At 38.4% G+C, this 25,583-nt stretch overlaps 5 protein-coding genes and 2 pseudogenes across 9 annotated transcripts in view; 3 read left to right on the forward strand and 4 right to left on the reverse strand.

Moving 5' to 3' along the window:
* The window catches only part of LOC149041543 (uncharacterized), a 7,999-nt gene extending 6,387 nt beyond the window's left edge, over nucleotides 1–1,612 (reverse strand). Inside the window, exon 1 of the mRNA XM_089180290.1 lies at nucleotides 1,477–1,612. The gene's annotated coding sequence lies outside the window, so the exon portion shown is untranslated. The remainder of the gene's footprint in view (nucleotides 1–1,476) is intronic.
* LOC149041544 (uncharacterized) lies at nucleotides 1,613–4,595 on the forward strand (annotated as a pseudogene). Its single transcript, XR_016179120.1, has 2 exons — nucleotides 1,613–2,753; nucleotides 4,460–4,595. The product of XR_016179120.1 is annotated as an uncharacterized LOC149041544 (transcript).
* Nucleotides 3,576–4,712, forward strand: LOC149041545 (uncharacterized). The gene has a single exon (XM_089180886.1). It carries the CDS (start codon nucleotides 3,576–3,578, stop codon nucleotides 4,710–4,712), a length of 1,137 nt encoding a protein of 378 aa, XP_089037012.1.
* Nucleotides 4,713–7,210: 2,498 nt separating this feature from the next.
* Nucleotides 7,211–12,772, reverse strand: LOC149041546 (uncharacterized). The gene is made up of 7 exons (XM_089180299.1): nucleotides 12,587–12,772; nucleotides 11,773–11,930; nucleotides 11,155–11,269; nucleotides 10,792–10,904; nucleotides 10,422–10,518; nucleotides 9,870–10,053; nucleotides 7,211–8,994 (listed from the first exon to the last, which is right to left on the reverse strand). Exons 2-7 carry the CDS (start codon nucleotides 11,922–11,924, stop codon nucleotides 8,651–8,653), a joined length of 1,005 nt encoding a protein of 334 aa, XP_089036425.1. The 5' UTR covers nucleotides 11,925–11,930; nucleotides 12,587–12,772; the 3' UTR covers nucleotides 7,211–8,650.
* A 766-nt stretch (nucleotides 12,773–13,538) lies between these two features.
* On the forward strand, nucleotides 13,539–18,286 carry LOC113679560 (uncharacterized). 3 transcript variants are annotated; one of them, XM_089180301.1, is made up of 7 exons: nucleotides 13,539–13,641; nucleotides 14,611–14,771; nucleotides 15,037–15,157; nucleotides 15,601–15,716; nucleotides 16,253–16,349; nucleotides 17,041–17,173; nucleotides 17,507–18,286. In XM_089180301.1, the coding sequence occupies exons 2-7, from the start codon at nucleotides 14,617–14,619 to the stop codon at nucleotides 17,647–17,649; spliced, it is 765 nt and encodes a 254-aa protein (XP_089036427.1). In that variant the 5' UTR covers nucleotides 13,539–13,641; nucleotides 14,611–14,616; the 3' UTR covers nucleotides 17,650–18,286. The 3 variants fall into 3 exon arrangements, with proteins under 3 accessions (XP_089036427.1, XP_089036428.1, XP_089036429.1); XM_089180302.1 differs by lacking the exon at nucleotides 13,539–13,641 and adding an exon at nucleotides 14,130–14,486; XM_089180303.1 differs by lacking the exon at nucleotides 13,539–13,641 and adding an exon at nucleotides 14,386–14,470 and having other exon boundaries at nucleotides 14,609–14,771.
* Nucleotides 17,807–25,053, reverse strand: LOC149041547 (uncharacterized). The gene is made up of 7 exons (XM_089180300.1): nucleotides 24,937–25,053; nucleotides 24,650–24,862; nucleotides 22,388–22,493; nucleotides 21,769–21,887; nucleotides 19,827–19,917; nucleotides 18,866–18,950; nucleotides 17,807–18,664 (listed from the first exon to the last, which is right to left on the reverse strand). Exons 2-7 carry the CDS (start codon nucleotides 24,847–24,849, stop codon nucleotides 18,480–18,482), a joined length of 786 nt encoding a protein of 261 aa, XP_089036426.1. The 5' UTR covers nucleotides 24,850–24,862; nucleotides 24,937–25,053; the 3' UTR covers nucleotides 17,807–18,479.
* LOC149041548 (uncharacterized) lies at nucleotides 20,023–20,757 on the reverse strand (annotated as a pseudogene). The gene has a single exon (XR_016179124.1). The product of XR_016179124.1 is annotated as an uncharacterized LOC149041548 (transcript).
* Nucleotides 25,054–25,583: the final 530 nt, after the last annotated feature.

Here is a 25,583-nt window from a genome sequence, read left to right on the forward strand (position 1 = left end):
TCCCAAATTCTTATAAAATTTTAACCTAAACAACTTGTTATGAAATGTCACTTCAAAAAAACTTTCCTACAGCAACAGCAACAAACATTTGTACTGTAACTGACTTATACATTAAAGCACGGCAGCGATTTGTACGCTGAAACACATGCACTATCGTAGGCAAGATGTGCCTGAAGAAGAAAAAGCAATCAGATGAACAAAGTGAAGTGCAGGACAAACCTGACTAAGATCGCACTCGCATACTGCAATATACTCTTAGTAAACTGCACTAAAGTCGTTTAGGAGGCAATGGAGTAAATTTCACTATAAAAAATTGCGATAAAACGTTTCTTAAAATCATTTCAAGATTAAAAAAATTGCTAAAAAGCGACGACGTTTCGACGTTAGCTGAACGTCATTATCAAGTCAAAATAAGTAGTGATTTTTGGTCTATAAATACTAAAAAAAAAAAACAACAATGGCTGATTAAAAAATTACCATGAGCTTCTAAGAAATGTCTACCGATTGCCGAATTTTTGTGCTCAGCAATTGCCCCAATTTCGTGAGTAAGAAATTGGGGCAAGACCTCAGACCCAAAGAAATCAAGCCGTCAATTGTTAATAAGCAGTGTGTTGTTCACAATTTTTCATGTGATCTGTGCGATGCAGATTATGTCGGGTATACAGCCCGACACCTTCATCAACGCATTGCTGAGCACAAAAATTCGGCAATCGGTAGACATTTCTTAGAAGCTCATGGTAACAACAACCTTTTGAGAGAAAGCCAATTCACGGTTTTAAGAAAGTGCCAGAGCAAATTTGATTGCTTAGTATTTGAAATGCTCTTCATCAAGAAACTTAAGCCCAATTTAAATATTCAGACGGACTCCATACGTGCTAAACTCTTTGTTTGATATTTTCTCACGTTACAATTTTTTAATCAGCTATTGTTGTTTTTTTTTTTTAGTATTTATAGACCAAAAATCACTACTTATTTTGACTTGATAATGCGTTCAGCTAACGTCGAAACGTCGTCGCTTTTTAGCAATTTTTTTAATCTTGAAATGATTTTAAGAAATGTTTTATCGCAATTTTTTATAGTGAAATGCTTTTCAAAATCACTTCTTGTTCGTATAATGGAGTAAATATGCACTTTTACGCTTCAGCGATACCATGGTAGCAATCACCGTCTGTTGTTTGCAATATTTGTCTTGGCGGAGTTGCGAAATCGATCGCTTCCTACGCAGAAGCTTTCCGGGAATCAAAATCCTAGTAACGCAGTGGCTCTTTCCCCTCAGTTTTCTACACTCGGTAATCTTACGCACCAAAACCAAAATAAATATGCCAAGTATCGAAGCCGGTATCGCATTTATATGCATCTTTACACACTTTGCCTTTTTCCCACTCCATTAATGAGAGGTAAATGTTCTCATCAACGCACGTACATGCAATTATCATTTAAAAAATCGTGAATGTTGCTAGTGAAGAAAATTCTTACCTCAGTTCAACTATTGATGCTTGGTGCGCTGTCAAATTCAATCTATAGAGCTTTTCCTTACATTTAGGATATGTTGATATACTACGCGTTTTTCCAAATGAAGAGTGTCACAGCACAAAGATTATTCTATTTCGACACCAGTCCTACTCACTAGTGAGTCACGTGAGATATGTGCGAGTAGCCCGAGCGATCAGTTGCGCGCGTAATTCCAGAGCGGTCGGTCCTGTATTTTTCCAGTGCTTGGATTATGGCGGACGAACATGATCAAATACTTTCCACTGAGGCGGAGGACGAACTCTTAACCGTCGAAACGGACCCTAAAGAAAAGACTCCAACTGATGTCCACCCGGATCCCATGTTTAGTATGATGCAAAATGTGAACAGAAACCTCGGAGCAATGGCAGACTCGATGATCGCCGTGCAGTAGTCGCTGAAGCGTCTTCACTCCAGCCACACAGACGAACAAATCGACCCTAAATGGCGTAAACACTGTTCCAGAGACGAAATGAGTGCCTTCGATGGTTCAGAGCACGATGGAGAAGACTCTGATGCAGACTTGCAGGCCCTTTGTGGCACTGAAGCCGACGGAATTTCCAAGGATAAACCACGTGCTCCACTTGAGCAAAACGATGGCAGCAATGACCAATTGTTGTCAGAAATCGCAGAGGATTTTCTCAATGCAGACGACTCAGGTCCGGCTATTGAAATGAAATCTGGGATAAACTGAGCCACTCAGTGAAACAGCAGGACCTCAGGTCCAGCTTAATCCAGAAAACGATTGCCACAGCTGGTGCTGCAATGTGCAAATCCATTGGGATGCTGCTAGAAATGAAGAATTCGAAGCAGCCGAAGTCAGACTCTGACATTCAGAAACTTGTCAAAGTGAACACCGATGCGGTCGCTCTCCTAGGGCACGCACATATCGACCTGTCCCACCGTCGCAGGGAGTCGCTCAAACTGCATCTGAACAAAGATTATGCTGGTCTGTGTGCTTCCCATGTTCCTGTAACAGCTCAGCTGTTTGGAAACGACCTGCAAACCCAGCTGAATAATATACGAGCATCCAACAGAGTAAGCTCCACAGCAGTTGGGAATCGCCACAAAAACTCGAAGGGACACCCTTCCCGAAACTACCAAAAATTTGATCGGCGAAGCAAGCCTTTTTTAGCCAAAGGCCGTCAGTGGAACTCGAAGCCACTTCAAAAACCCTTCTTCCGACAACAGGACCAAGGGAAGAAGCATCAATGATTTCCGCTGACACACTTGATAATTTACAGGTAAATAATCTTGTCTTGTTTGAGTCCAATATGAAACATATCTTTGCGAATAAGGTGCAAAGCTTCAGGGGTGGCCAACTGACACATTTCCTTGGTAAATGGAAAGAACTAACTTCCGACTCGGAAGTCCTTAACTGTGTTAGGGGTCAGTACATTGAATTTTCCACACAGCCCACAAAAAACTTGATTTCCAAAAGGAAAACATTCAACATCAGTGACTCACTAGTTATTGAAGCTGAAATTAAAAAATTGCTTGACAAAGGTGTCATTGTACCCACTCAACATGAAAGTGGAGAATATATTTCGCCTATTTTTGTGACAAATAAAAAAGATGGATCATCTCGAATGATCTTAAATTTGAAAAGCTTTAACCAGCATGTTGAATACCAACATTTTAAAATGGACTCGGTCTGGACAGCAGTTAGGCTCATGACCCCAAATTGTTACATGGCGTCAATCGATTTAAAAGATGCTTACTATTCGGTCCCTATTGCAAAGCCACACCAGAAGTACCTCAAATTTGAGTGGAACAACATGTTATTTCAGTTTACATGTTTTCTCAATGGGTTGGCCTTTTGCCCTAGGAAATTTACCAAGCTAATGAAACCAGTCTTTGCCACCCTTCGACAGCTAGGCCACTTATTGTCAGGTTACATAGATGACTCCTGGTTGATGGGGACAGTCTGGGATGATTGTGCAAAAAATGTGGTTGACACGGTAAAATTATTAGACAATTTGGGATTTGTGGTAAACCCTGAGAAGTCGGTGTTCATCCCAACTTAAAAACTGGTATTTCTGGGTTTTACTCTAGACTCAGTTAACATGCAAGTCTACCTTACACCTGATAAGGCTGTTAAGCTAAAACAGGAAGCTACTGTTATGTTGCACTGTAAAAAGCCTACTATTAGGGATGTAGCCAAGGTCCTTGGGCTTATAGTATCTAGCTTTCCTGGCGTTGCCTATGGACCCCTTCACTACCGCTATTTAGAACGAGATAAAACTATAGCTCTTAATGCTAGCAAATGGAACTTTGATGCCACAATGTGCATATCCAGCCAAGCAGGTGAAGAGCTTAAGTGGTGGATTGAATCAATCGAGACTGCATCCAACCCGATAAATCGAGGAGAAGTAGATATTACCATTACTTCTGATGTCTCAAAACAGGGGTGGGGTGCAGCAACCAGTGATTCTTCAACTGGGGGACTTTGGACTGTTGAAGATGCTAAGGAGCACATCAATTTTCTCGAAATGTTAGCTGTATTCTTTGCCTTAAAATCATTCAGTACTTTGACTCATGGCAAACATGTTAAGGTCATAGTCGATAATACTACCACTGAATCAACTATTAACCAGATGGGTACAAGCCACTCCCCTAAGCTAAACAAGCTAACTAAAGACATATGGGATTGGTGCATTAAGCACGATATATGGCTGACTATGGCTCGTATACCAGGGTGTGAAAATGTAAAGGCAGACAAAGAGTCGCGTACATTTAAGAGGTGTACTGAATGGTGCTTAAAGAAAACTCTCTTTGCAAGGGCTTGTACCAAGCTCAATGTTACCCCTAACATCGACCTATTTGCGTCTAGGATCAATTGCCAGATCACGCCCTGTGTCTCTTATAGAGCAGACCCAGAAGCTTTTGCCATCAATGCTTTTCACATGTCTTGGCAACATTACTTATTTTATGTTTTTCCACCATTTAGCCTGATAACAAGAGTTCTTCAAAAGATTCAAGAGGAGAAGGAAACAGGGCTTCTACTTGTTCCAAAATGGCCAACTCAACCGTGGTGGCCCAAGTTAATGCAGATGTTAATACAACCACCAGTACAGCTTTCAAAGGACAGAGACACTCTGTTCCTACCCAGCAGCCCACAGGAACCTCATCCACTTCACAAGAAACTGTGCCTGATTCTGTGTCACTTGTCCGGAGATACCTCAATGGCAAAGGCCTTTTGACAACAGCTACCACAGTCATGGAACACTCCTGGCAGTCAGGCACTAGAAAGCAATATGCTACTTACCTTGAGAAATGGAGACGCTACTGTAGTACAAGGAGCATTGATCCCATTTGTCCCCTGTAGAGGAGGGAATCAATTTTCTTGCTGAACTCTATGACTCTGGCATAGGATACAGTGCTATTAACACTGCGAGGAGTGCCATCTCATCTATTGTTACATTGGCTAACAATATGTCGTTTGGTACCCACCCCATGGTGTGTCGTTTCCTCAAAGGCGTGTTTGAATTGAAACCTTCCCTCCCTAAATACAAGAACATTTGGGATGTCAACACTGTCCTGGCTTACTTGTCAAACCTTCACCCACCTCCGGGCTTAACTTTGAAGGATCTCACCTTCAAAACGACAATGCTTTTAGCTTTGTTATCAAGGCAGAGGTGTCAGACAATGCATTTGCTTTCTGTTAGCAATATGGTATTGAAGGACGATAGCTGTGTATTCATCATCAACAAACTTTTGAAGACCTCTCGGCCAGGAAAGCATGTGTCAGACTTAACATTCACAGCCTACTCACCAGACAACCGTCTGTGCCCTATCGTCTGCTTATCTGAATATGTCAAAAGGACAAGTCACCTTAGGAAAGGGAGTGACCAGCTGCTAGTGAGTTTCCAAAAGCCTCACAAGCCAGTTTCAACTGACACGATTTCTCGATGGCTAAAAACGATTCTTGAAAAGTCAGGAATAAATACCTCAGTCTTTAAGGGACATAGCACCGGGGCAGCTTTTGCATCTGCAGCTGCAAAGTGTAAGGTTCCATTGTCTACAATCATGGATAACGCAGGCTGGTCGAATGCGACAACCTTTGGGAGATTCTACAGGAAACCCATCGTCACATCAAGTAAAGCTTATGGACAACTCCTATTGGAGAACCTCCACACATAGGATTGTTACAAGACATTTGTTACTGTTAACCAGTACTCATTACCACATGTTTGTTGTGTTTATTTAGTTGCTGCCTATTATAGGCAGACTCCCTATGACAATGAATCTGGGAACTTGGCAGCTTACTGTTTACTGCCTTCTTTCCTGAAGTGCACTCTGTGCACCATAGACTGACAAGCCATATTGCAGTAGTTGCTTTGTACACATAGTTTTGGTAAATAAACCTGTTTGTGTTTATTTCTTTGCTCATAATTGCACTGCTTTAAAGTCTCACGTGACTCACTAGTGAGTAGGACTGGTGTCGAAATAGAATTTATAAGTTAAACGAGACTTACCTGTAAGTTGAAGTTTGACTGTAATTCTATGAGATACCAGCCACGAACTAGGGAGTCACGTGCCCTACCCCTTCACTTGGTGACTATGTAGCACATTCATCTTATTACTTCCCACCCATTATTGCTTGCAATCATTCGCCTTTAAAGACTGATCGCTCGGGCTACTCGCACATATCTCACGTGACTCCCTAGTTCGTGACTGGTATCTCATAGAATTACAGTCAAACTTCAACTTACAGGTAAGTCTCGTCTTACTTATAAATTTTCCGTATTCCCGAGAACAATAATTGACACCGCTGCGATAGAAGGCAGTTTCAGTGGGTTCGCCAAGCTGATCAATTTCGCCTCGACTATGCGAAATTGCAGTTGTCCTACGTGGCTTGGCTAGGACGATCTGCAAACTTTTCTCAAGTTAGATCCTACGTTGAATGGAAAAAGTAAATGCGTTTTGAACACCCTACAATTTCATGAAAGTAATTTGAAACTTTTGTCTCATCGCCGTGATGAAAAGGTCATCGTACACATTTCGAGAAAAACCGGTAGTGGGATTGTGTTAGTGAAATTCGAAATTTTGTAAGTACTGTCAAGAGGCGCAATAACTTGAAATAATTTGAGAAAAAAATTAAAGATTTCTGCGTAAAATATCAAATTTTAGTATCTTACTAACTTTCGTTTATCTGTCGCTTCAGGCCAGGTTTTGCATCTTGCGGTGTAATGTGCCAGAACAAGTACTTGGATTTATTTTAGGAGCTGGAGCCAACATAATGCAAGAGTTAGTTGCAAGTCAAAAGATCATCTTGCAAAGGAAGGTTTCTCAAATGGCTTGGATTTCTAAGAATGGCTTCTAATTTAATTGCAGTTGCTTCCGGCTCCAATACGTTGGCTAATCAAAAAATTTTAAGTCCTTTTTCTGGTTTATCATGAGGTAATCGGCAACCTCAGTTCAACAACATCGACATTTTCAGTAAAAATTTATAAGCAAATTTCATTCTTTTAGGCTTAAATAAAGACCTGACATGTATCAGGACTCATATATTGTCATGGTAAACAAAAGCATAGACCTACCAGATCATCAGTCCAACATCGGGATCAATCATTTAACTACTCGCAAAATTAAAACAGAAAAAATACTTGGCGCAAGTCAAAATGTCTTTTCAAGTCAAAAAACAAGCCTCGATAATTTTAATTTGTCCAGAAGCACTGAGAAATGACATCATGTGATATACTTGGTAATGTTGGTTGATAATTTTATTGATGCTCACTGTACATGTTCTACCATTACATACATACACTCTCTATAAGAATTAAAGTTACAACTGAAGCAATGAATGACGAGGGTTATATGTTTAAGACTTCATGTCATATCGAACGTAGAAATTTTTTGAGGGAGGAATTTGGTGCGCGAATTATTAGTAATTGAGACTTCGATTAATATTTGCCTCAAGGAAAGCAAGATTGCCCGTTCACTAAAACAAGAAGCATATGTGCGTAAACTCGGGCTTCCCGTGTTGTCATGTCCGAATTTTCCCTATTACCTGACTTTTGTGCACACGTCTACCCTCTTCACACGGCTCGCGTTGCACTTAACATCGTAAAGTCTTTTCGAGTTGAAATTCGAGGTTTGTGACAGCAAATTCCCAAAGTGTGACTATGTCAGACCGGGGCATACTTGATCACAGCGTTTCAACCAGTGTCTCAGCTAGCTGCTACTTTTTACACAAAATAATCGTTGCGTTTCCCATTAGATCGTAAACAATCTTTTAGATGTTCGTAGTGTGCCTCGACTCAATTCATTTCGAACTCGAAAGATGGTATTAAATGCATCGTTACTAGCTATAGATCGTACTTGAAGTTCTCTTAAACTAAAATGAGCATCCTTCCGGCGCCTGAACTACTCCTCGTCCTTCAAATGAACTGATTTGAAGTATCTGATAAAGCAACGATCGATCGTTGCCACTTTGGAAATTTGTTGTAATCATGTTTGTCTCACTTGGCCAGGCAGGCGTTTCTAATGCATCGTCACGGCAGAATTATCGACAATATTAAATGTTTTAGAATGACTGTGAATGACAATTCAATTGGATGCTTTTTTATTAAAATTTTCAGTCTTCCTACGCCTAAACTACTCCTCGTCCTTCAAATAAACTGATTTGATGCATTCGATCAAGCAACTACCGATCGTGACGACTGTTGTCATCCCGTTTTTAAAGCTTCGAAGCTATTTTACTTCCTACTGATAATTCTCTCGCACATCTCTTTTCATTTTTGAGGTCTACAAAGGTGTTTTTTGATCAAGGATAGAGGAAAAGGGAGAAAAACCACCCTGATAAAAGGAGGGGGGAGGGGGGAACCACCCTGATAATTTTCCCGTCCGATTCGCATCAGACGCTATTTTGAAATCTGTTAACTTCTCCTTACATTCGAGAAAAAAAATCTGTCTCTTTCCCACCCCTCAGATATATGAACAGAATACAACTGCAAGACTATTTATAAACAAAAAAAAAATAACGAGAGCTAGCTTCACAGATGCGCTTTATAGTTCAGGGGGCGATTTGTGGCTGAACGCGGAAAAAAAATACGAAGGCCAAACCTATACTTGGCCTTTGCCCTTTGGGCAAGCCCTGGAAATAAGGACCCAACACCTGAACAAGGGTTCGCTTTTGTTACAGGATTAATGATAAAACGTTATTTTTCCCAACAGTTTGAGACTTGTCTCCCACGTCTTGCTCTTGAACTGGCTCGACCATTTTGTCTTTTCCTCCAAAATCCTCGTGTTCAACAGCCTTATCTCCTTGTTTGTTTTTGATACGATAGGTTTTCTCTGTTTTTCCAAGATCGTTTTTGTGTACTATTAACGGTTCACACTCTTCAAAATGATGGCAGCATCGGCACCTCAATGCCTCTCTAACAGCAGCAAAATGCCGCCATAGAGAACAAAGCATGATGGCGAAAAATCCTGCAAGACCCGGTAGCAAAATGCACAGCTCCCAATTAAACGACTTTGAATCTGAAATTAAAAAAAAGGTCTTTATGAACTCAGGTCGAAATTGTTTTTGTTTTCTTTATAATACAAAAAAAATTCTGCTGGATACGTTAACCATGAAGTACCTTCGACTCTTCTGTGGAATGAATGTTCGAGGCGTTATGCAATGAGGTAAACGTTCATCAGAGAGAGAAAATAAAAATAATTAAGATGGCGTAAAGAAATATTCCTCAAATTTATCATTTTTTGATATATGAAAGAACACGTGTGCAAACAGTTTTTATAAGCAACTAAAGCGAACTTAATCTCGGACATTTTTTCGATGATAAATGATAATTGAAATAGCAATTACAATCCTATTGGTGGCTTTAGGGTAGTGGCCACGATTGATAAAAAGCTAAGCTAAGAGATACTCCCTAGTTGAAAGCTGAAGTATCTTTTCGTTGCAAAGTATCGATGAGATACTGATCAATATAAACAGTAGCATAACCGACCATGAACATTCACTATAACACTAAAAGCATTCCAGGTCTGATTGAATTGATGGTTTATCATTTACATGATCTGAATAAGGTCTTCCTCGTAGAGATTATAGAGATTGGCAACCGCCAACGTGCAAAATTAGAATCTCGGATTTTATTTCTGGATGTAAGGATAATGACACAATCTTTTGATATGGTTGCTTTCGAAACAATACCCTCCTCTCCCCTTTTACCCCGCCCCTCCCTCCTCCCTCCCCGCTCCCTCCCCCTCCCTCTACCTCTCCCTCTCCTTCCCCTTCTCGCTCCCTCCTCGCTCCCCCTCGCTCCCCCTCCCTCCCCCCTCCCTCCCATCCACGCACAAAAGGGGAACGCTGTAGTCCGTTCACGTACAAAGTCCAAACAAATCTTGGCAATTACCTTCACGACTGTGTTCGGTTGAATTTGAAGTTGACGTCGGTATTACCTTCGTGGGGCCTTTTGTCGTCGGTATTATCTTCGTTGAGCCTGTTGTCGTCGGTATTACCTTCGTTGAGCCTGTTGTCGTCGTTATTACAGGCCAACACTGATTTGGACATGCGCACTTGGTTTTTATACTGAATATCTATGACATGGAATAACATGAAACCCCTGTTAAAGATTATGGTTAGTATAACTTTATTCCGAAAATGTATATTTTTTCCATCGCTTCTCATTATAATTTGTTTGTAATTCCCACAAAAAAATTTGATGCCGGTTCTAACTTCAGCTCCTTATCTAGTTGTCAAATTTTTAGAGTTCAGAACCGCCTAAAAAATTGACAGATACTCACCCTCCCCCCACCCCCTCTCCCAAAGAAACAGTAAGAATATAGAATTGAGGGAGTCACATCCCTTTCCAAAGTATAAATAATCAGAAACAAAAAAACACAACAACAACAACAACAACAACAACAACAACAACCAGAAATCAACAATAAAAAGTCATACTAACATATCTATCTTCATCCTTGGGTTCAAAAACCGGGAATGAAATAGTCTGGTCACAAATAAGCTGTACCGTTGATCTTGGAGGGTCGATAGAGTGATCGCTGCAATGATATGTGCAAAAGTTACGTACTTTTGAATTTTGTTTATTGCTAATGAATTGGTAATAGCGAGATTAATTTCAGAGATTTTCAACGCTTGAAGACGAATTTTTATCAAATGCTACCTGATCGTTGTAATCAGTAAATAAACCCCTTAGGGGGCTAGTATGTCGACTGATAATGCAGCAACTCTTTGAGATGACATAACTTAAATTGGCGCCTGACAGAATATTTCAACATAAGAATGGCTTGTATTCGTTTGTAAGAAATACCTACTCTGTTTTATACGACAGCCCAATTTGTCCTTCGTTTATTTCACATCTGACCCCCGTCTGCACACCAACTTGTAGGTAATCACGCGGTTTTTCTATTTTAGGATATTTACATATCTAAATAAAATTTAACAATAAAAATCAGCTTCCTGTCGTTTTGAAAACATTGGAATTTCTGTAAAAGATGCTTGGATGCGAAGAAAAATCAACAAGGTATTCTCAGAAAAAAAGTTTGCAGAACATTAATTTGGCAATGCTGACTTGCTACAATTATCGGAAACAGGAAGCTACTGAAACAACAGAACAAAAACAATGACAACACAACACTGCAAAGTTTTAGAAATGAAAGGCTGTCTGATGAACCTACTCCGATATCATGACATATCTTTCCAGGGTGTGGATCATCTTGTCCAAATGTCATAGAGGTACAAGGATTATAAGCATACCTCCAACCAGGGTACTTCTTTCCAGGAACATCAAAGCTATTGTCCACATGAAAAAAAAAAATCATAAGAACAGAATTGCAAAGGTATTATCAAAAGGAGTGCAAAAGATTTTCCAGGAGGAAAGCATATGCTAACTTCAGACGTATTTGGCATTTGAGTGTATGCCAGGTTGTTTTTATCATTCTAAATTATCTCTTTTATTGACAAAAAGAGACGTCGCAGATTATTGAGAACCCCTTATGCTCCCCATTCGTTTAGAACAGAATCATGGACAGAGCAACTTCTTAGTAAAGAACGGACCATCCGATGCATATAAACGAGTCTTGAGCGATCAGCTTGAGAACAATTCATGATAATAGGGGTTTTGTTCCCAAAAGGCAAATCGAGACTTCATGTATCTTAACCAAGCCATTCTCCATGATTATGATTGACATGATTTAATATTAGCTCTAAATAGAAGGATGGAAGTCCCTTGGAAAATATCGTTTCCATCGTCACTTAAAAACAAGATGGAAAGCAGAAGAGAAAACTTAACATACCGCGGTTTTTCTGTTCCTCTGAAGGGCCACAGACTATAAAAGTTACCATCAGATGTCCGACACGTGCAGCTGTTGATTGTTTGAATGCTCTGTGCAATGCATCTATCAATGCACGATAGAAAAATCAATCCTAATAGGCACTTGTTCTCCATCTTAACCTAGAGAAGAAAGAGAAAGTACAAAGGCAACACGAAAAGCATTACGTTGAGTAAGTAACCTGAATTTCGCGAGTGAAGCTGAAATCAAGCAGATTTATATACGACATAGCTTTTCGCTGAAGTAACGGAGCAACATATTTCCAGAGCCCGATTCTTTGGAATTTTTAGGACCTTGCCAGTTCAGGGCTACATTTTCTTATCAATCTAACATTTTTCAGTCATTCTGAATATGTTCTTTTCGACTTGCGATCGATGAAGGCCAGTTGAACCATCTCCATTGGAGCCTAGAAAAAATGTCTTACGTTTTCTCTAACAACAACAGTGGTTTGAACATTGCTTGTAAAATGTTTACCAACGAAGGTGAATTTCAAAGAAAAATTAGGCTGTAAACATCTGCCTGGGCACGTCAATAAATAGCTAACGCTTGCCTTCCGTTCATAAAATTTACGCAAATTGATCGATTTTATATCATGCTGTTTTCCTCTACTTGTGTCAAATTGATTTATTCAGACATTGAATTTAGTTAGCAAACGGAAATTCCAACTGGCAATACATTCACTTCACTTCTACCGACACGCGATTTCAGAAAATGCACGGTACATTGCACAAACAAATGTAATTCAGTACTGAATACTGGGTGATAGAATCGTAAATACCTTGGGCGTTATTGTAGCTTTTTGTTAAGTAGAAGTAGACATCTACCCCCTTTTCACGAAACAAAACTTTTTCCTAGGCGGAAAACTCTGATTCTTCTTTTGGCTGGCTCCTGATCCGAAGTTAAAAGACCTTTGTATGGCCAGATGCAAATTTTTGGATTAGTCATCACATGATCAACTTCCGCTCTACCCAAAGTTCAGAGAGACCGGAATTAGAATACAGAAGTCTATAACAATTGTAATGAAAATTCAAAGTAAAATAACACTCATCTTAGCAATGCACAAGTTTACCTCAACAAATAATAATTTTCGGTGATAGTAAGCGGCAAACCGAGTGTTAGTCAGATAACTATATTTGATACTTGGTAGACTTTATAAAAGACCTTAATTTGTAAATCATTCCTGGAAACACTACAGACTTTGTTAAATCTAATTAAGGAAGGCAAAAATGCGTCACAATAAAAACGCAGTTGTGGGCCCAGCGAAATCACCTTTAAACCAGAAAATCGAGAATCGTTTTGATGTATTGACGATAAAAGGGTAATTCTAGCATGAACGCAGAACAATGATGCTTTCAGACAGACATGTTGAGTCACAAAAGATGCACAAAGCGAAAGTACAAACAGTGTAAATGCCTCGTGAATCCAGTGACACCAAGCTTCTGTTTGCATTTTTTACCCTTAAATCCTGTTTACCGTCTGTGTCAAGTTAAATCATTAAGTAAGCAAAAAAAAAAAATTATAAAAGTATTTGACGATGGATATTTCTCTTAGAGATGGCTAATAGCAAACGTAGGGCACTAACCTTTCTCATTGCACTGTCAAATTATCTTGTTATGAAGTAGTGACTATTACTGGTGTATTCTTCGCAATCAATCACTTTTGACGTTTGGCTTGCGAAAAAGAAAAGAGAAAACATCCGGAATTTCCGAGAACAAATATTGACCTCATTTGCAGTGACAACGAGCGTGACAACATCTAGAAGCAGGCTTTAAGGAAATTCCCGGAAATTGCGATTTTCAGTCGCAACCTCGTAGAGCCAGGATTCACTTCGAAGTAAGATATTGATACATAAGAATGTAGTTAATAGCCTTTTCTTCGCGTGAGTTCTCTGCAGCTAAAAGATCTGGCATCGGACCTCCAGCGGGATTAAATTTTCCTTCTGTGTCGTGTTCCTGAGAGATGAATTTAACTCACAAGTTCTCTAGTTCCATTGAAATGCTCTAGATTGCTAAATTTTTACAAACAACGTGCAAAAGTCGATACACGGTTCGTTTAAAATTCGAGGTTAGGTCTTTGCAGTCTGTAAATAACAACTGATTTGCAAGGATGAGTTGACATCCGAGGAATAATGAAACTTTTAATTTCGTAGAAATGATCTAAAATTAGGGAAGCCCATATCTTGAATCTCAGATAATCTTGTGGTGGGTTCAGATGAAAAAAAAAAAGCAAAACATAACTCTCACATGCAATGAGAATTACACATTCGGTTTAGTGGTTGAATCAGCACGAAGATACGTGTTAAGGCGCATCATCGATTCCTTGTGGAAAATTTTGGATCTCTGTGAAATAGCATCAGACTAAGTACTTATCATTGCACGAGGAAGCAAAAACGTTTCACGAATAGAAAATATGCATAGGAAATGTAACCATTTGCGAAACATGTGCTTGTTATTCTACTCAGGCGATGGAGTCATTCGACGAGAAGTTTCGCAATCGTCCAGTTATTGCGCAAGTATAAACAATTTGACACCTAGGCTAATTCTGAGAATTGTGTTATCATGTCACGAGACTACAAACCTCCCATTGAGTAATTTTAAGTTGAAAGATTCTGCTTTTATCATTTTTTCGAATAAACACAGTACCAAGAATAGGTAACCGACAGAGGGAAGTATTACCTAGTACGCGTTTCATTTGTTTGTTTCTGAAACTGCTTCTTAATTCATGCCGATGCACAATCTTTTCTCAATTTAAATGGCTTTGATACAGTCCGTTTAATTTGATTTTTCGATCAACTTCCTCCAGGCTAAAATGAAGATCAAACAATTGTTAGGACTCATACTATTATGGTGCATCGATGAGTGTTACGGCCAAGGTATCACTATAGTCAACAACTGCACTTGTAAGACATTCGATGGAGGAATCTACAGCTTGATGCCGCTGCGTAGAACAGACGGAAAACCAAGGTACACAAGGTTGTCAGTACAATCGACAGTTCACAAGATAATTTTTGCAATCAACTGAGTTGATTATGTATATTTTGGCCACCGTAAAGAGTTTCTAAAGCTGACGCCTCGAGCGTTAGCCCCTCGTCATTCGCTCTGAGGTCAAAAACCCCAATTTTCTCAGTTTTGCCCATGTATTTGAGAGACAACTCATATTTACTGAGTGTACTGACATTTCGAAAGGATTACGTGACTCAGACGGTTTCTCTCAATGTTTTTAAAACAGGTTTTTGATTGCTGGCAAGAAATATCCTGGTTGGCGATACACGTACAATCCTTGTACGCCTGTAGATGTGGGAGAACATGATCCTGATGCCGATCCTCACAAAATATGTCGAGATGTTGCTGTGAGTTTATCCTGTGACTTTTGACTGATTTTTTCTTAAAACTGAAACGCTTCCGTTACTGCCGTTATCACAATTGCTTTTATTTGCTTTTTTCTGTTACTGATAAAAATTTGTTGTTTTAATGATGTTTGTTGTTTCTGTCGTTTAGTGAATTTTTCTGTTGTTTTAACTGTAGTACTCTCTTCCTCTTTTCTTTTATACCTTCTTGCAGACCACTCTCTGTTTTCATGTGAAAAAATTACGATTATTTCCTTTTGTAACATTACTTAATTCAACTATGTATCAACTTCCTACATGAAATAATGGCTCATTTCAATATGACATAGTTACTTTGGGAAAGGTTTTTAACGATTTCTTTTTTGATATCTGAATTATTTGATGAGAATGGTAACTTTATGCTCATTGTTGTTCTTAGCAATAAATTGTCGTTTCGATCCCTCCAGATTTGCAAATACGCCGAGATTGAAAAACCGCGCGAGTACTTTGAGGTTGGTTTGCAAAAAGATATCATGTGTGACATAAACCAAGAAGGACAGATAGAGCTGGTGTATAAGACCAAGTAAGCTGTATTCTGATTCCTTGCCATGTAACTAATTACTAGTAGGAAAGATTTCCTTCTATTAAGCTTGTTTGTTGACTGAAAGGCAAAGGATTGCCGATATCACTTTCGCATCTTGATCCGGAATCCATAAGTATGTCATTACGATGCATCGATCGAGATTATAATAAATTAAACATTTTTCTATGCGCAAACTGGTGACAGCAACCGCTTCTCTGAATTTCTTTGGGCGAAGAAATAGAATTTAAACCTTCGAGAAATCTTACGTGTGCCAGGACTAAAAGAAATTAATTGGATATTTTCGGATCAACCAAAGATGTGCATGCGAGAAAAAAAATTACATTTACTGTCAATTCACTTGAATGTGACCTGTCAACTTAGAATAACTTTTGCCAGGGCTCGTTACATTTGTATGGATAGACTTGATCCAATTTGCTTTCCCAAACATATTTACGGTAATTAGGCAACAAATATCTGTCTCTTAAAGCTGACTCTGAGTCAAAATTTTGAACCTGACAAAATCCTCTGCTTTAAAGCGATCCTAGTATCGACAATCCACATTCCAGAGTGGTGTTCCTGTGCGATGAGTCAGCTACAGAGCCAGATTTTGAAACCGTGGATGAAGACAACTATGTCAGTATACCTAATCATATGACTTCTCTTCAAAGTATGCGTTAGGCGAAGATCTGACTTGTAGAAAAAATGAAATACTGTGCGCGTGTTTGCAACTGTATAAAATGTGGATTCGTGGGTATATATACTTGTATGATGTCGTAAGATCAGTTGCTTTTTGATCTTTTGATCGCAGTTGAGCAAGTTTGATTCCCGACGTGATACATTCGTGGGTTTCTAGAATGTTTGGTTTTAAACTTTGAGGACTCTAATGGGTAAACTAATCAGAACTGGCTGAAGTGGGGGAAGTTTCTAAAGAAACTGTGGTGCTGCGTCGGTGGGAGAGTGTAACAGGGTAATTTAGTATTAACGTTAATTAGCCACCGTAACTAACAAAGCTGATGTTTCGAGCGTTAGCCCTTAGTCATTCACTCTGACGTAGGGATAACGCTAAAAACGTCAGCTTTGTAACTCTTTACCGTGGTCAATTTATGTTATCAACTCAGTTGACAAAACTAAATTAACGAGAACTGGTTCTCCTCGGGCTGAGTAAAAGGACTACATTTACGATAGCGGGGTTTGCAATCTAAAAAAAACCTTCAAAATTTGAACTCAACAAAACTTACAAAGGGATTTTAATTCTATTCTACACCATCCCATTCCATATACCACAAAACATTTAAACTTTTTTTTTTTTACTTCCCGTGAACAGATTTTTTCCATTAAACATTACTGCGCCTGTCGAAACCGCTGCCCGGCTTTGTATAAGTCAACATCGGTTTCTACTTCTGGCTCAATGGGAGCAGAAGTTCAGTTGAAGACTTCCACAACAGATCATAAGAACGGTAAAGCATTTGCATCTGTTAGAATTAATCATAAAGGAAAAAATCCTGTTTACAGGTGAAATAGTAAGTGATTAATTTCAGAGTACACAGATCAAACTTGACGTAATATAAGCGATCGATTTCATTTAAAAAGAAGCCGTTGTCGAAGACAACACGAAGAATAGTATTAGATATGCTCCAAGCTGTGTCTAAGTTGTTTCTCTTGTCTCGGGACGCCCTCGTTATTTTGGTGTTTCACCTGAGGTAGTTATCCGTTAGAGCGTTCACTTTCCGCTGCCTTCCAAGAAATTGTGTATTTTACGTACATTAATCCGTACCTTCTTTGTCTGGTAGGGACAGGAACCACTTTGGCCGTGATGGGAGTTGCGATAGGAGCGATTGCCGCAGCTTTAATCGGAGTAGTTGTGTGGCGAAAATTTCAAGCCCGCGGGGAAAGTCAAGAAGCACAGCAACTTATGGATTCTTGTGAAATTTAGCTGTTAAGAAATTTCATTTTAAAAGCCATAATACCATCACATTTTTCCATTTATTCTTTAGAAGTATGTCGAAGAAACTTTCCTCTTCACAGAGGTGTGAGCATTACCGCTACGCAAATAAAGCGTAAAGACTACAGATTGAGATCCTGACAAGAAGTAAAAAGCGTAAAACTTGCACGTTTATTATCATTGTTACACAGGGTGATCTTTGCTTACACCAGCGTTCCTTGATAGATAAAGTAACAAATGCATCAAATATTAAAAACAACCTAAATTTGCACAGACCAATACAAGGATAAGATAAATGATATCCATAAATGGTAGCTACAGTAACTACTTAGTAATCTACAAGAATAAGCATTAAATTGGAAAAAAAAGCGTCTTCCTTCCCCTTATAGAATTGGTTTGGTAATCCGCAATGACCTTCTTTTATTTTTCACCTTCAATTCAACCAAATAGGTGTAATATGGCCGACATAAAATTGCTATTTTTTGTCCATTGACATCTTAATGTTACAGGTTATGAGTCCGCAAAAATACTCGTTTACTTAAGTCACATTAACATGTGCAAAGAGCCCCGCAAATTTACTTCTTGTGCTCAGCTCTCCTAAGGATTTCGATTAAAGTACAAAAAATCATCTTATGGAACTCCTTCGATTACGATAATCAATCGGGGTACTTCGTGTAAAGATTGCATCAGATGAGCAGAAAGTGCCAAATCATTTCATAACTGTTAATAGAAACTTAAATTTGCTGTTCCTCGACTTACATAAGCATGTATGCACACTCGAAGGTTGTAGGCATTTACTGTTACTGCCGCTCCAGGTTCTGTCACTTTATCATATTGTTTATTACTTCAATTCTTGGCCGATCCAGTCCGTTATTCAGCAGGGGCCGTTGTTCATTGTTGTCGTTATTACCTCTTCCTCTAAAGCAATGAGATAGGAGGGCAAGAAAAGTAACGGTCCCAGCACAAGCAATCACTACAGTAAGATCCATATCCGTGTTCGATGGTCCTAAAAAACCGGACAAACACAAACCTCTCTAAGTAACTCTGTCTTATAAGAAAGAAGAGACTCATCAGCTACATTAAGGAATAAGATGTGTTCAATCATGAGATCAGCAAACTGTATGTTAATACCATCCCTTTCAAAAATAATACATCTATGTCAGACAGACAAAAAGTAAAAAAATATCTCTGGCATAGTTCAACCTACTAGTTGGAGTTGTAGATGGAACTTTTTCCTCTTTATTAAGGGCACAAACATTCTTACATGCGCATCTGTGACCCAAATAAAAGATCTAAAGATAAGAGAAAAGAGAACGAAAAGTATGCAAACGGTCATATATGTCACTGAGGTTTCGGAGATGAAAAAAGATGCGAACGCCAAAATCGAGTCGTAGTGTTATGCAATCGAGATGGGATATATGCACAACCATCGTCAATGAATTTCATTTATATTATAAGCAACCGTAGCAAAAATTAAAGGTTTGCTTAACAAGCGAACATCGATCAGACAACACTGTGACATGAAAGCCTTTTGAGCAGCCTTAAAGCGGTGCTCTATATTATAAAAAAAAAAAACCATAACAACCAATGTTACAAATACGACAACTCTTACCGTATAAGACTTCAAGGACTGAGTAAGTTTCTGAAAGGGTGAGTTATTCCCCTATTTATGCAGACACGTCGTGGTAAAAAGTTTAGATTTTGAACGAAGTTAGCGCCCGAATATTGTTAAAGACTGCTGAAAGCCTACAGGATCATACTACCACTCATACCCATGTGGCAAGTTTGCTCGAAAATGTTACTGCTTTTGCTGTAATTTTTTTCTTTGGCTTATCACGTAGTCTATTACATATTTTAAAAGCTTTTTTTAACCAACTCAAAAATTGTATAATCCTTTAACTGAAGAGCGATAAATGTGACTCCCGAAGGTTTTAAATAATATCAAGTTAAACGGTAATGAATAAATTTTGATGATAAACTTAAGCCTTTTTGAAATTTTGCTTCAATAACATCCTTCTTAGGTAAAATGAAACCACCCTTCTAAGCTATGCATTGTTTCCGTATACTTGCTTTGAAATTATGAATGTTACTTCTAGAAGAAAAATACATTCCCAAAGTCATGGCAAATTATGATTACCGATTATTTATTTCGTGGGACCTGTACTTACCCAATTAGCATCTTCTTTTTTAACTCTAAGCTTTCCCTTAGTTCTGTTTTTGTTGCAGAATAGTCTAACGGTTGTTTTAAGACCCACGAAACTAAAACAAACGGTTATAAGATCTGAAGATTTAGTGATATTTATACATTAATACACACACACACATACACGCATATATACCCAGTGAGTTGAATCAGTGTGTCTGTCAGTGTGTCTTTATTGTTCAAAAGATAAAATTACATATCTTATGTTACATTAAAAAGAAAAGGATGTAAATAAGCTTAGGTGTATCTAAATAAGATAAGTATATACGTGGAAACAAATACAAAAGTCTAATACAGGAAGTACACTTTTACAAAGCTACATTGTACTTAAAAACAATTCTATTAAAAAATGTATTCTTAAAACGGTTTGTGCGAATGGCGGGCATGACAGGGGATTTATTTCTCAAATTATACCTCGTGATCTTGGTCTCAGGGAAGTAGGCTCTAAGAGGATGGCTCAGGATAGTTGAAACCTTGCGACAAATTTTGTGATCTTGCGTTTTAAGTAAGTCACCTATCACTAATTTCTTAGATATGTAACTACGTTTAAAACAACGATCTAAAAACTGCTGGGCTATAGTTAGCTCTGACTCAGAGGCCCCATGCACAGATAGAGCATAAGTAATATTAGGTAGGACAATGGAATTAAATAAAACATCTACTTCTGCTTGGCTACATCCTTCTTTGCGGAGGCATCTGATAACGTATAAACATTTATTAGCTTTACCTAACTTTTCTTTTAGGTGAGTACTGAATTTGCAGTTCGGCTGAAACGTGAGACCAAGAATGGTTATTGTACTAGTCTGAGGTATGCCAAAAATACTTTTGTAGGCCTCAGCAGTGTGACCTTTTTAATACATAACAAGCTCTTTGCATTTAGTAGAATTTGAATTCATTCTATTTTGGCTTGCCCACTGTAAAAACTGATTTATTAAGTCTACAGAGTGATCTTTATAATAATATACCGGAGCAATAATCGTACTGTCATCAGCGTATTTGAATGGCCTTTTTTTTTGCAAGCCAAGTCACGCCTAAACGGTGTATTACGTAACTGAAGTGAAATAGGCTATTTTTTGTATATATTCTTTGTTTATCCTACATTCTTTGTTTATCCTACATTCTTTGTTTATCCTACATTCTTTGTTTATCCTACATTCTTTGTTTATCCTACATTCTTTGTTTATCCTACATTCTTTGTTTATCCTACATTCGTTGTTTATCCTACATTCTTTGTTTATCCTACATTCTTTGTTTATCCTACATTCTTTGTTTATCCTACATTCTTTGTTTATCCTACATTCTTTGTTTATCCTACATTCTTTGTTTTCTGAGTCAACTTTGAACGCTGAGAAAAACTTTAAAGTAGTTTTAAGCTTGTCTGAAACGCTTCAAGAATCATTTTCCATCGGAGATCAATATGTAACGTAATTCCCAGACACTCAACACAATTAGGACCTTGGCGCTAAATGAGGAGAAACACAGCTTCAGGCAAAATTGTAATGACGGACAAACAATATCTAAAAAAAGATTAAAAGCAAATTTTAGTAAGATTGAAACGCTTTTTAATGTCTCAAACACCACGATTTGGTATATTGAAAATAATACTTGTAATCTTGAGAGTTTATGGCCATCGACTGGTAAGAAAAACCTTAAAGTAGAAATCAATGTTTAACTCAAATCTTTCTAGCTACAAATTCGAAAGCAAAATTCGCAGGAAACACAATTTGTTCAGTGAGAAAACCTACTCTAATCTTACATATTCGCAGCAACGAAGAACTTTGGATGCGTGCTGTGCAAATTTCACCACTTAATTTTTTTTTCCTTTTTTTTTTTTTTTTTGCCCAATCTTTGACATACGATGAGAAATTGAATAAAAAAAGTGTTCTGTACAGAGCTGATCAACCTACCGTTCTTCTGGAGAGTACTCCAAACGTAAAGGATTAAAATAACACTCTGGTTTTCCCTTTCCAAGTGCTTCGTTAGAGAAATCATTCAGATCACTAAGATAGGGAACCCATTTACAAAGCTGAAACGAAAAATAACAATGTGTTTTTTAATCAGTTTTTACATCATAAAAAACCATTACGTTTTGGTAGGAAACCAAAGTAACACTTTGGTGCACTCGTGAACATATATTATGTTGAATAGATTTAGAAGATTTATTGATTGCGTGAAAGGCAAATAATTCTGTAATTCCAAGAGTAGAATAAAGAATAAAGCCTCTCAAATGGCTCTGCCATATTTAACAATCGGTCCCACATCTTAGGCAGGATCCATGCTCTCCCCGGACAACTAAGGTCGTAGTAACGTTAAGGAAATCCCAACATCAATGCTTCCCGCGCCTAGCACATCTAAGATTATAAAAAATAGGGTAGGGGGGAGGGGCGGGTATCAATTTGGCGCTTTTTATTTGAGAATCAGGAGGTTCATATCAAAAAGCCTCAATTTCATCCTTGGTCCTAAATGTACAATCTTGGATGAAATGTTCAGATTTCATGCAAACAACGAGAAGCTGTACGAACTTACGGCTGCTTTCGATGACCGATTACAGGCACCATTCAATCTGAGCCACCTGCACGGGTGATAGCTGTACGTAAAATTTTTGTACTTTACACCTTTTACAATGAAGTCGCTGGGGAAATATTTCAAGAAATATTATATGAGGAGGCATTGAATTGCGAAGTGACGAATATACAACACAGTGGATATCAGATCGCCGAATTACCCACTTAAATAATCATCTCATGTAAGGTATGACTAGGAGCCTGTTTACATGGAGGTGGGGGGGCCTTAGGTTGGTGAAGTACCCTGCTTGTCCATAAAATCTCTTATTTTATCTTGATCACGTTAACATGATAGATACGACCCGCCTAGGCGAACCAAACAAAGCAATTTAGTATTATCAACTCTGTCAGTTGATAACGTAAATTGGCCAACGTAAAGAATTTCAAAGCTGACGTTTCAAGCGTTAGCCCATTGCTCTGACGAAGGGCTAATGCTCGAAACGTCAACTTTGAAACTCTTTACGGTGGCCAATATACGTTATCAACTCAGTTTAAAATACTAAATTACCCTGTTATACGCCCCCACCAACGCAGCACCACAGTTTCTTTAGAACCTTACCCCCTTTATTTCTGTGCAAACAAAACCTATAAACTAGTGGCAAAATGATACGCAACGTGACTGTTTCAGAACTGTACGTGACACGATTCTACACTGAATAATTTTACTCTGTTTCCTCTTGACCGACTTTTCAGCACGCCACCTGTTATTTTGCCTTCACTGTCTTAGTCTTCTTTACCTCTGCTGCTACTTTCATTTGACGAAGGAGAACGCATAGTAAGTAGTTCCAAGGGTTTTTATGAGATTGGCAGGCAAGTATCAAATTCTAAGCTTTCGTCGCCATCTTGGACCGACTTCAGAATAGGCCAGGCCCGACTATGTTCGGCAAATTTTAAGCAAAGTTTTGCGTTCGGAGCACCTTTTTGTGGTTCTAGAAACCTCACTCAATCTTCGCTATTCAGAGCAATTTTTGAGCAAAATATGGGTCTAGAGCACATCAAGCACGCAAAAAGTCAATAATTTCAGAAAATCTTCTGGCAGCTTATGTAAATGTCTTGAATTTTAATCAACCTTTTGAAACATAACCTGCCACTTGAAAACGTTTCGCAGATTTATTGCAATCCTTATCTAGTCATATAACGGATAATCGGCTAAAATGACGTTCGGCATCGTCAAATAAACCACGCTTTTTGTTCTCTCAGACTTATTAGGTATTCATAAATTTCTTCCATATTTGCGAGCAACTCTTTTAAAACTAAGTTTCAAGCTTTTCTTCTTCACCGATCTTACCAACTATTGTGAATAACGAAAAATAAAAATTTTAATCAACGTTTATTTTCAAAAATATTAAAACATTTATGTAACAACTTTTGAAATTAAGGTAGCAATTTTTTCGATTTTTCGGCAATTTTTTAGCAACTTATTTCAGCGAGAATCTTTCCTTCATTATCGAGCACAATCAGGACAGCCCTAGCCTCGATCCCGCCTTAGGAAGGAAGGAATGCCGTGTGTCGAAACTGTAGAAAAAACAGAAGCGGACAGAATTCATGATGCGAAGCACCCATTTGCAGGTAAAACGGGTCAAAAGTAGCAAACAATATTTTTCGTCCTGTCGTTTTTTCGTGGAACAAAGAAACAAATCTGAGTCCCCATGAGGAATCGAACTTCACTCTTAAGCTCTACCACCGAGCCACAGACTCCCCCATGAGCAAAGCCATTACAAATTCCAAATGTGACAGTCGTCCCACGCGCAGTAAGAATTAGCAATGTCAATAGCGACACATTTGTTAGCAGAATAAGTTATATGGTAACTTCTGAGCTCGTTAAAGGAATAGCGAAAGATGTTTTTTCGTCTTTGAGTCTCCATGAGAAGTTATAGGTAACGCATCATAATTAAAATGATAATGACCGAAGATCATTTGGATGGAACATGTTGTAATGGATAATTTAGTCAGGGAAAGAAACAGCTATAAATGCGATGATCTTCCGAGCCTACTGATTGTTTACGAGTTCTCTGGGCGAAAAAGTTGAGCTCTAAATTCAGAGACGGTCAATTGCGTTATATATCGTTGAACAAGTACCAGTAGACTCAACGATACAAGAGGATGCCGGGCTTAAAAGAGACTCTTCTAACAAAAACTCTAGATGATGAGAAAATAAGAATCGAACGCATTTCATTATCCTAGATGGCTGACATGTATTAAGCTTATACTTAGTTTTGTTTACCTTTCATCTTTCAGTGAACTGAGATTATATATATTTCCTTCGTGATCTTTCCAAACGCAGGTATTCTTGCCTGATATAGAGCACCTATGCTCTTTGGACCGTGCCACGGCGCAGTTTGCTTTAGGATTTTGATATTGAATAGTCATAAGAAAAAACGCAGTGCTCAGAAGACTCCTGGACCAATTCAACAACAAAAACATGCTTCAGCAATATCTAAAAAAGACCGAGAGAGGGTCATAGATTAGTAGTTTGTGTTAATAAAGCATTAAGGTCCTCTCGCTACCTACCTTTTTGTAAGCAAACTTTTGATGTTAAAGCGAAAGAAATCGACGTCACGAAGCGCAAACATAATTGATTTTCGTGAGTGACTGTTAATGAACTCCAGATCAAATTAAGAAATAAACCAAAACAGACATTTGGGGGAAACCCCGAGTAACCTCGTGATACTCATGTGATTCAAAACCAACATGGGCAAGAGATTTGGAGTTTGGCTTTAACATGAATAAACTACTGTAATTGAATTTCATGAGTGACTATTGATGAACCCCAGGTCAAATTAAGAAATAAACCAAAACAGACATTTCGGGGAAACCCCGTGTAATCTCGTGATACTCATATGATTCAACACCAACATGGGCAAGAAATTTGGAGGTTGGCTTTAACATGAATAAACTACTGTAAATGATTTTCATGAGTGACTATTGATGAACCCCGGGTCAAATTAAGAAATAAACCAAAACAGACATTTCGGGGAAACCCCGTGTAACCTCATAATGCTCATGTTATTCAACACAAACATGGCCAAGAAATTTGGAGGTTGGCTTTAACATGAATAAACTACTGTAAATGTTTTTCATGAGTGACTATTGATGAACCTCGGGTCAAATTAAGAAATAAACCAAAACAGACATTTCGGGGAAACCCCGTGTAACCT

Source organism: Pocillopora damicornis, chromosome 8, assembly GCF_964200805.1.
Source record: "Pocillopora damicornis chromosome 8, jaPocDami1.2, whole genome shotgun sequence".
Lineage (NCBI taxonomy): Eukaryota > Metazoa > Cnidaria > Anthozoa > Scleractinia > Pocilloporidae > Pocillopora > Pocillopora damicornis.

Coding starts and splice junctions, on each gene's coding strand:
- LOC149041545 (XM_089180886.1), top strand. CDS start 3,576: ATGCAAGTCTACCTTACACCTGATAAGGCTGTTAAGCTAAAACAGGAA.
- LOC149041546 (XM_089180299.1), bottom strand. CDS start 11,924: ATGGAGAACAAGTGCCTATTAGGATTGATTTTTCTATCGTGCATTGAT. Junction 11,270..11,772: donor AGAGGAACAGAAAAACCGCG/GTATGTTAAGTT, acceptor TGTGGACAATAG/CTTTGATGTTCCTGGAAAGA. Junction 10,054..10,421: donor CCAAGGATGAAGATAGATAT/GTTAGTATGACT, acceptor TCCATGTCATAG/ATATTCAGTATAAAAACCAA.
- LOC149041547 (XM_089180300.1), bottom strand. CDS start 24,849: ATGTTTTTGTTGTTGAATTGGTCCAGGAGTCTTCTGAGCACTGCGTTT. Junction 22,494..24,649: donor AGTTCACTGAAAGATGAAAG/GTAAACAAAACT, acceptor ATATTTCCCCAG/CGACTTCATTGTAAAAGGTG. Junction 18,665..18,865: donor TCCATCTACAACTCCAACTA/GTAGGTTGAACT, acceptor CCGGTTTTTTAG/GACCATCGAACACGGATATG.
- LOC113679560 (XM_089180301.1), top strand. CDS start 14,617: ATGAAGATCAAACAATTGTTAGGACTCATACTATTATGGTGCATCGAT. Junction 15,158..15,600: donor AAATATGTCGAGATGTTGCT/GTGAGTTTATCC, acceptor CGATCCCTCCAG/ATTTGCAAATACGCCGAGAT. Junction 16,350..17,040: donor CCGTGGATGAAGACAACTAT/GTCAGTATACCT, acceptor TCCCGTGAACAG/ATTTTTTCCATTAAACATTA.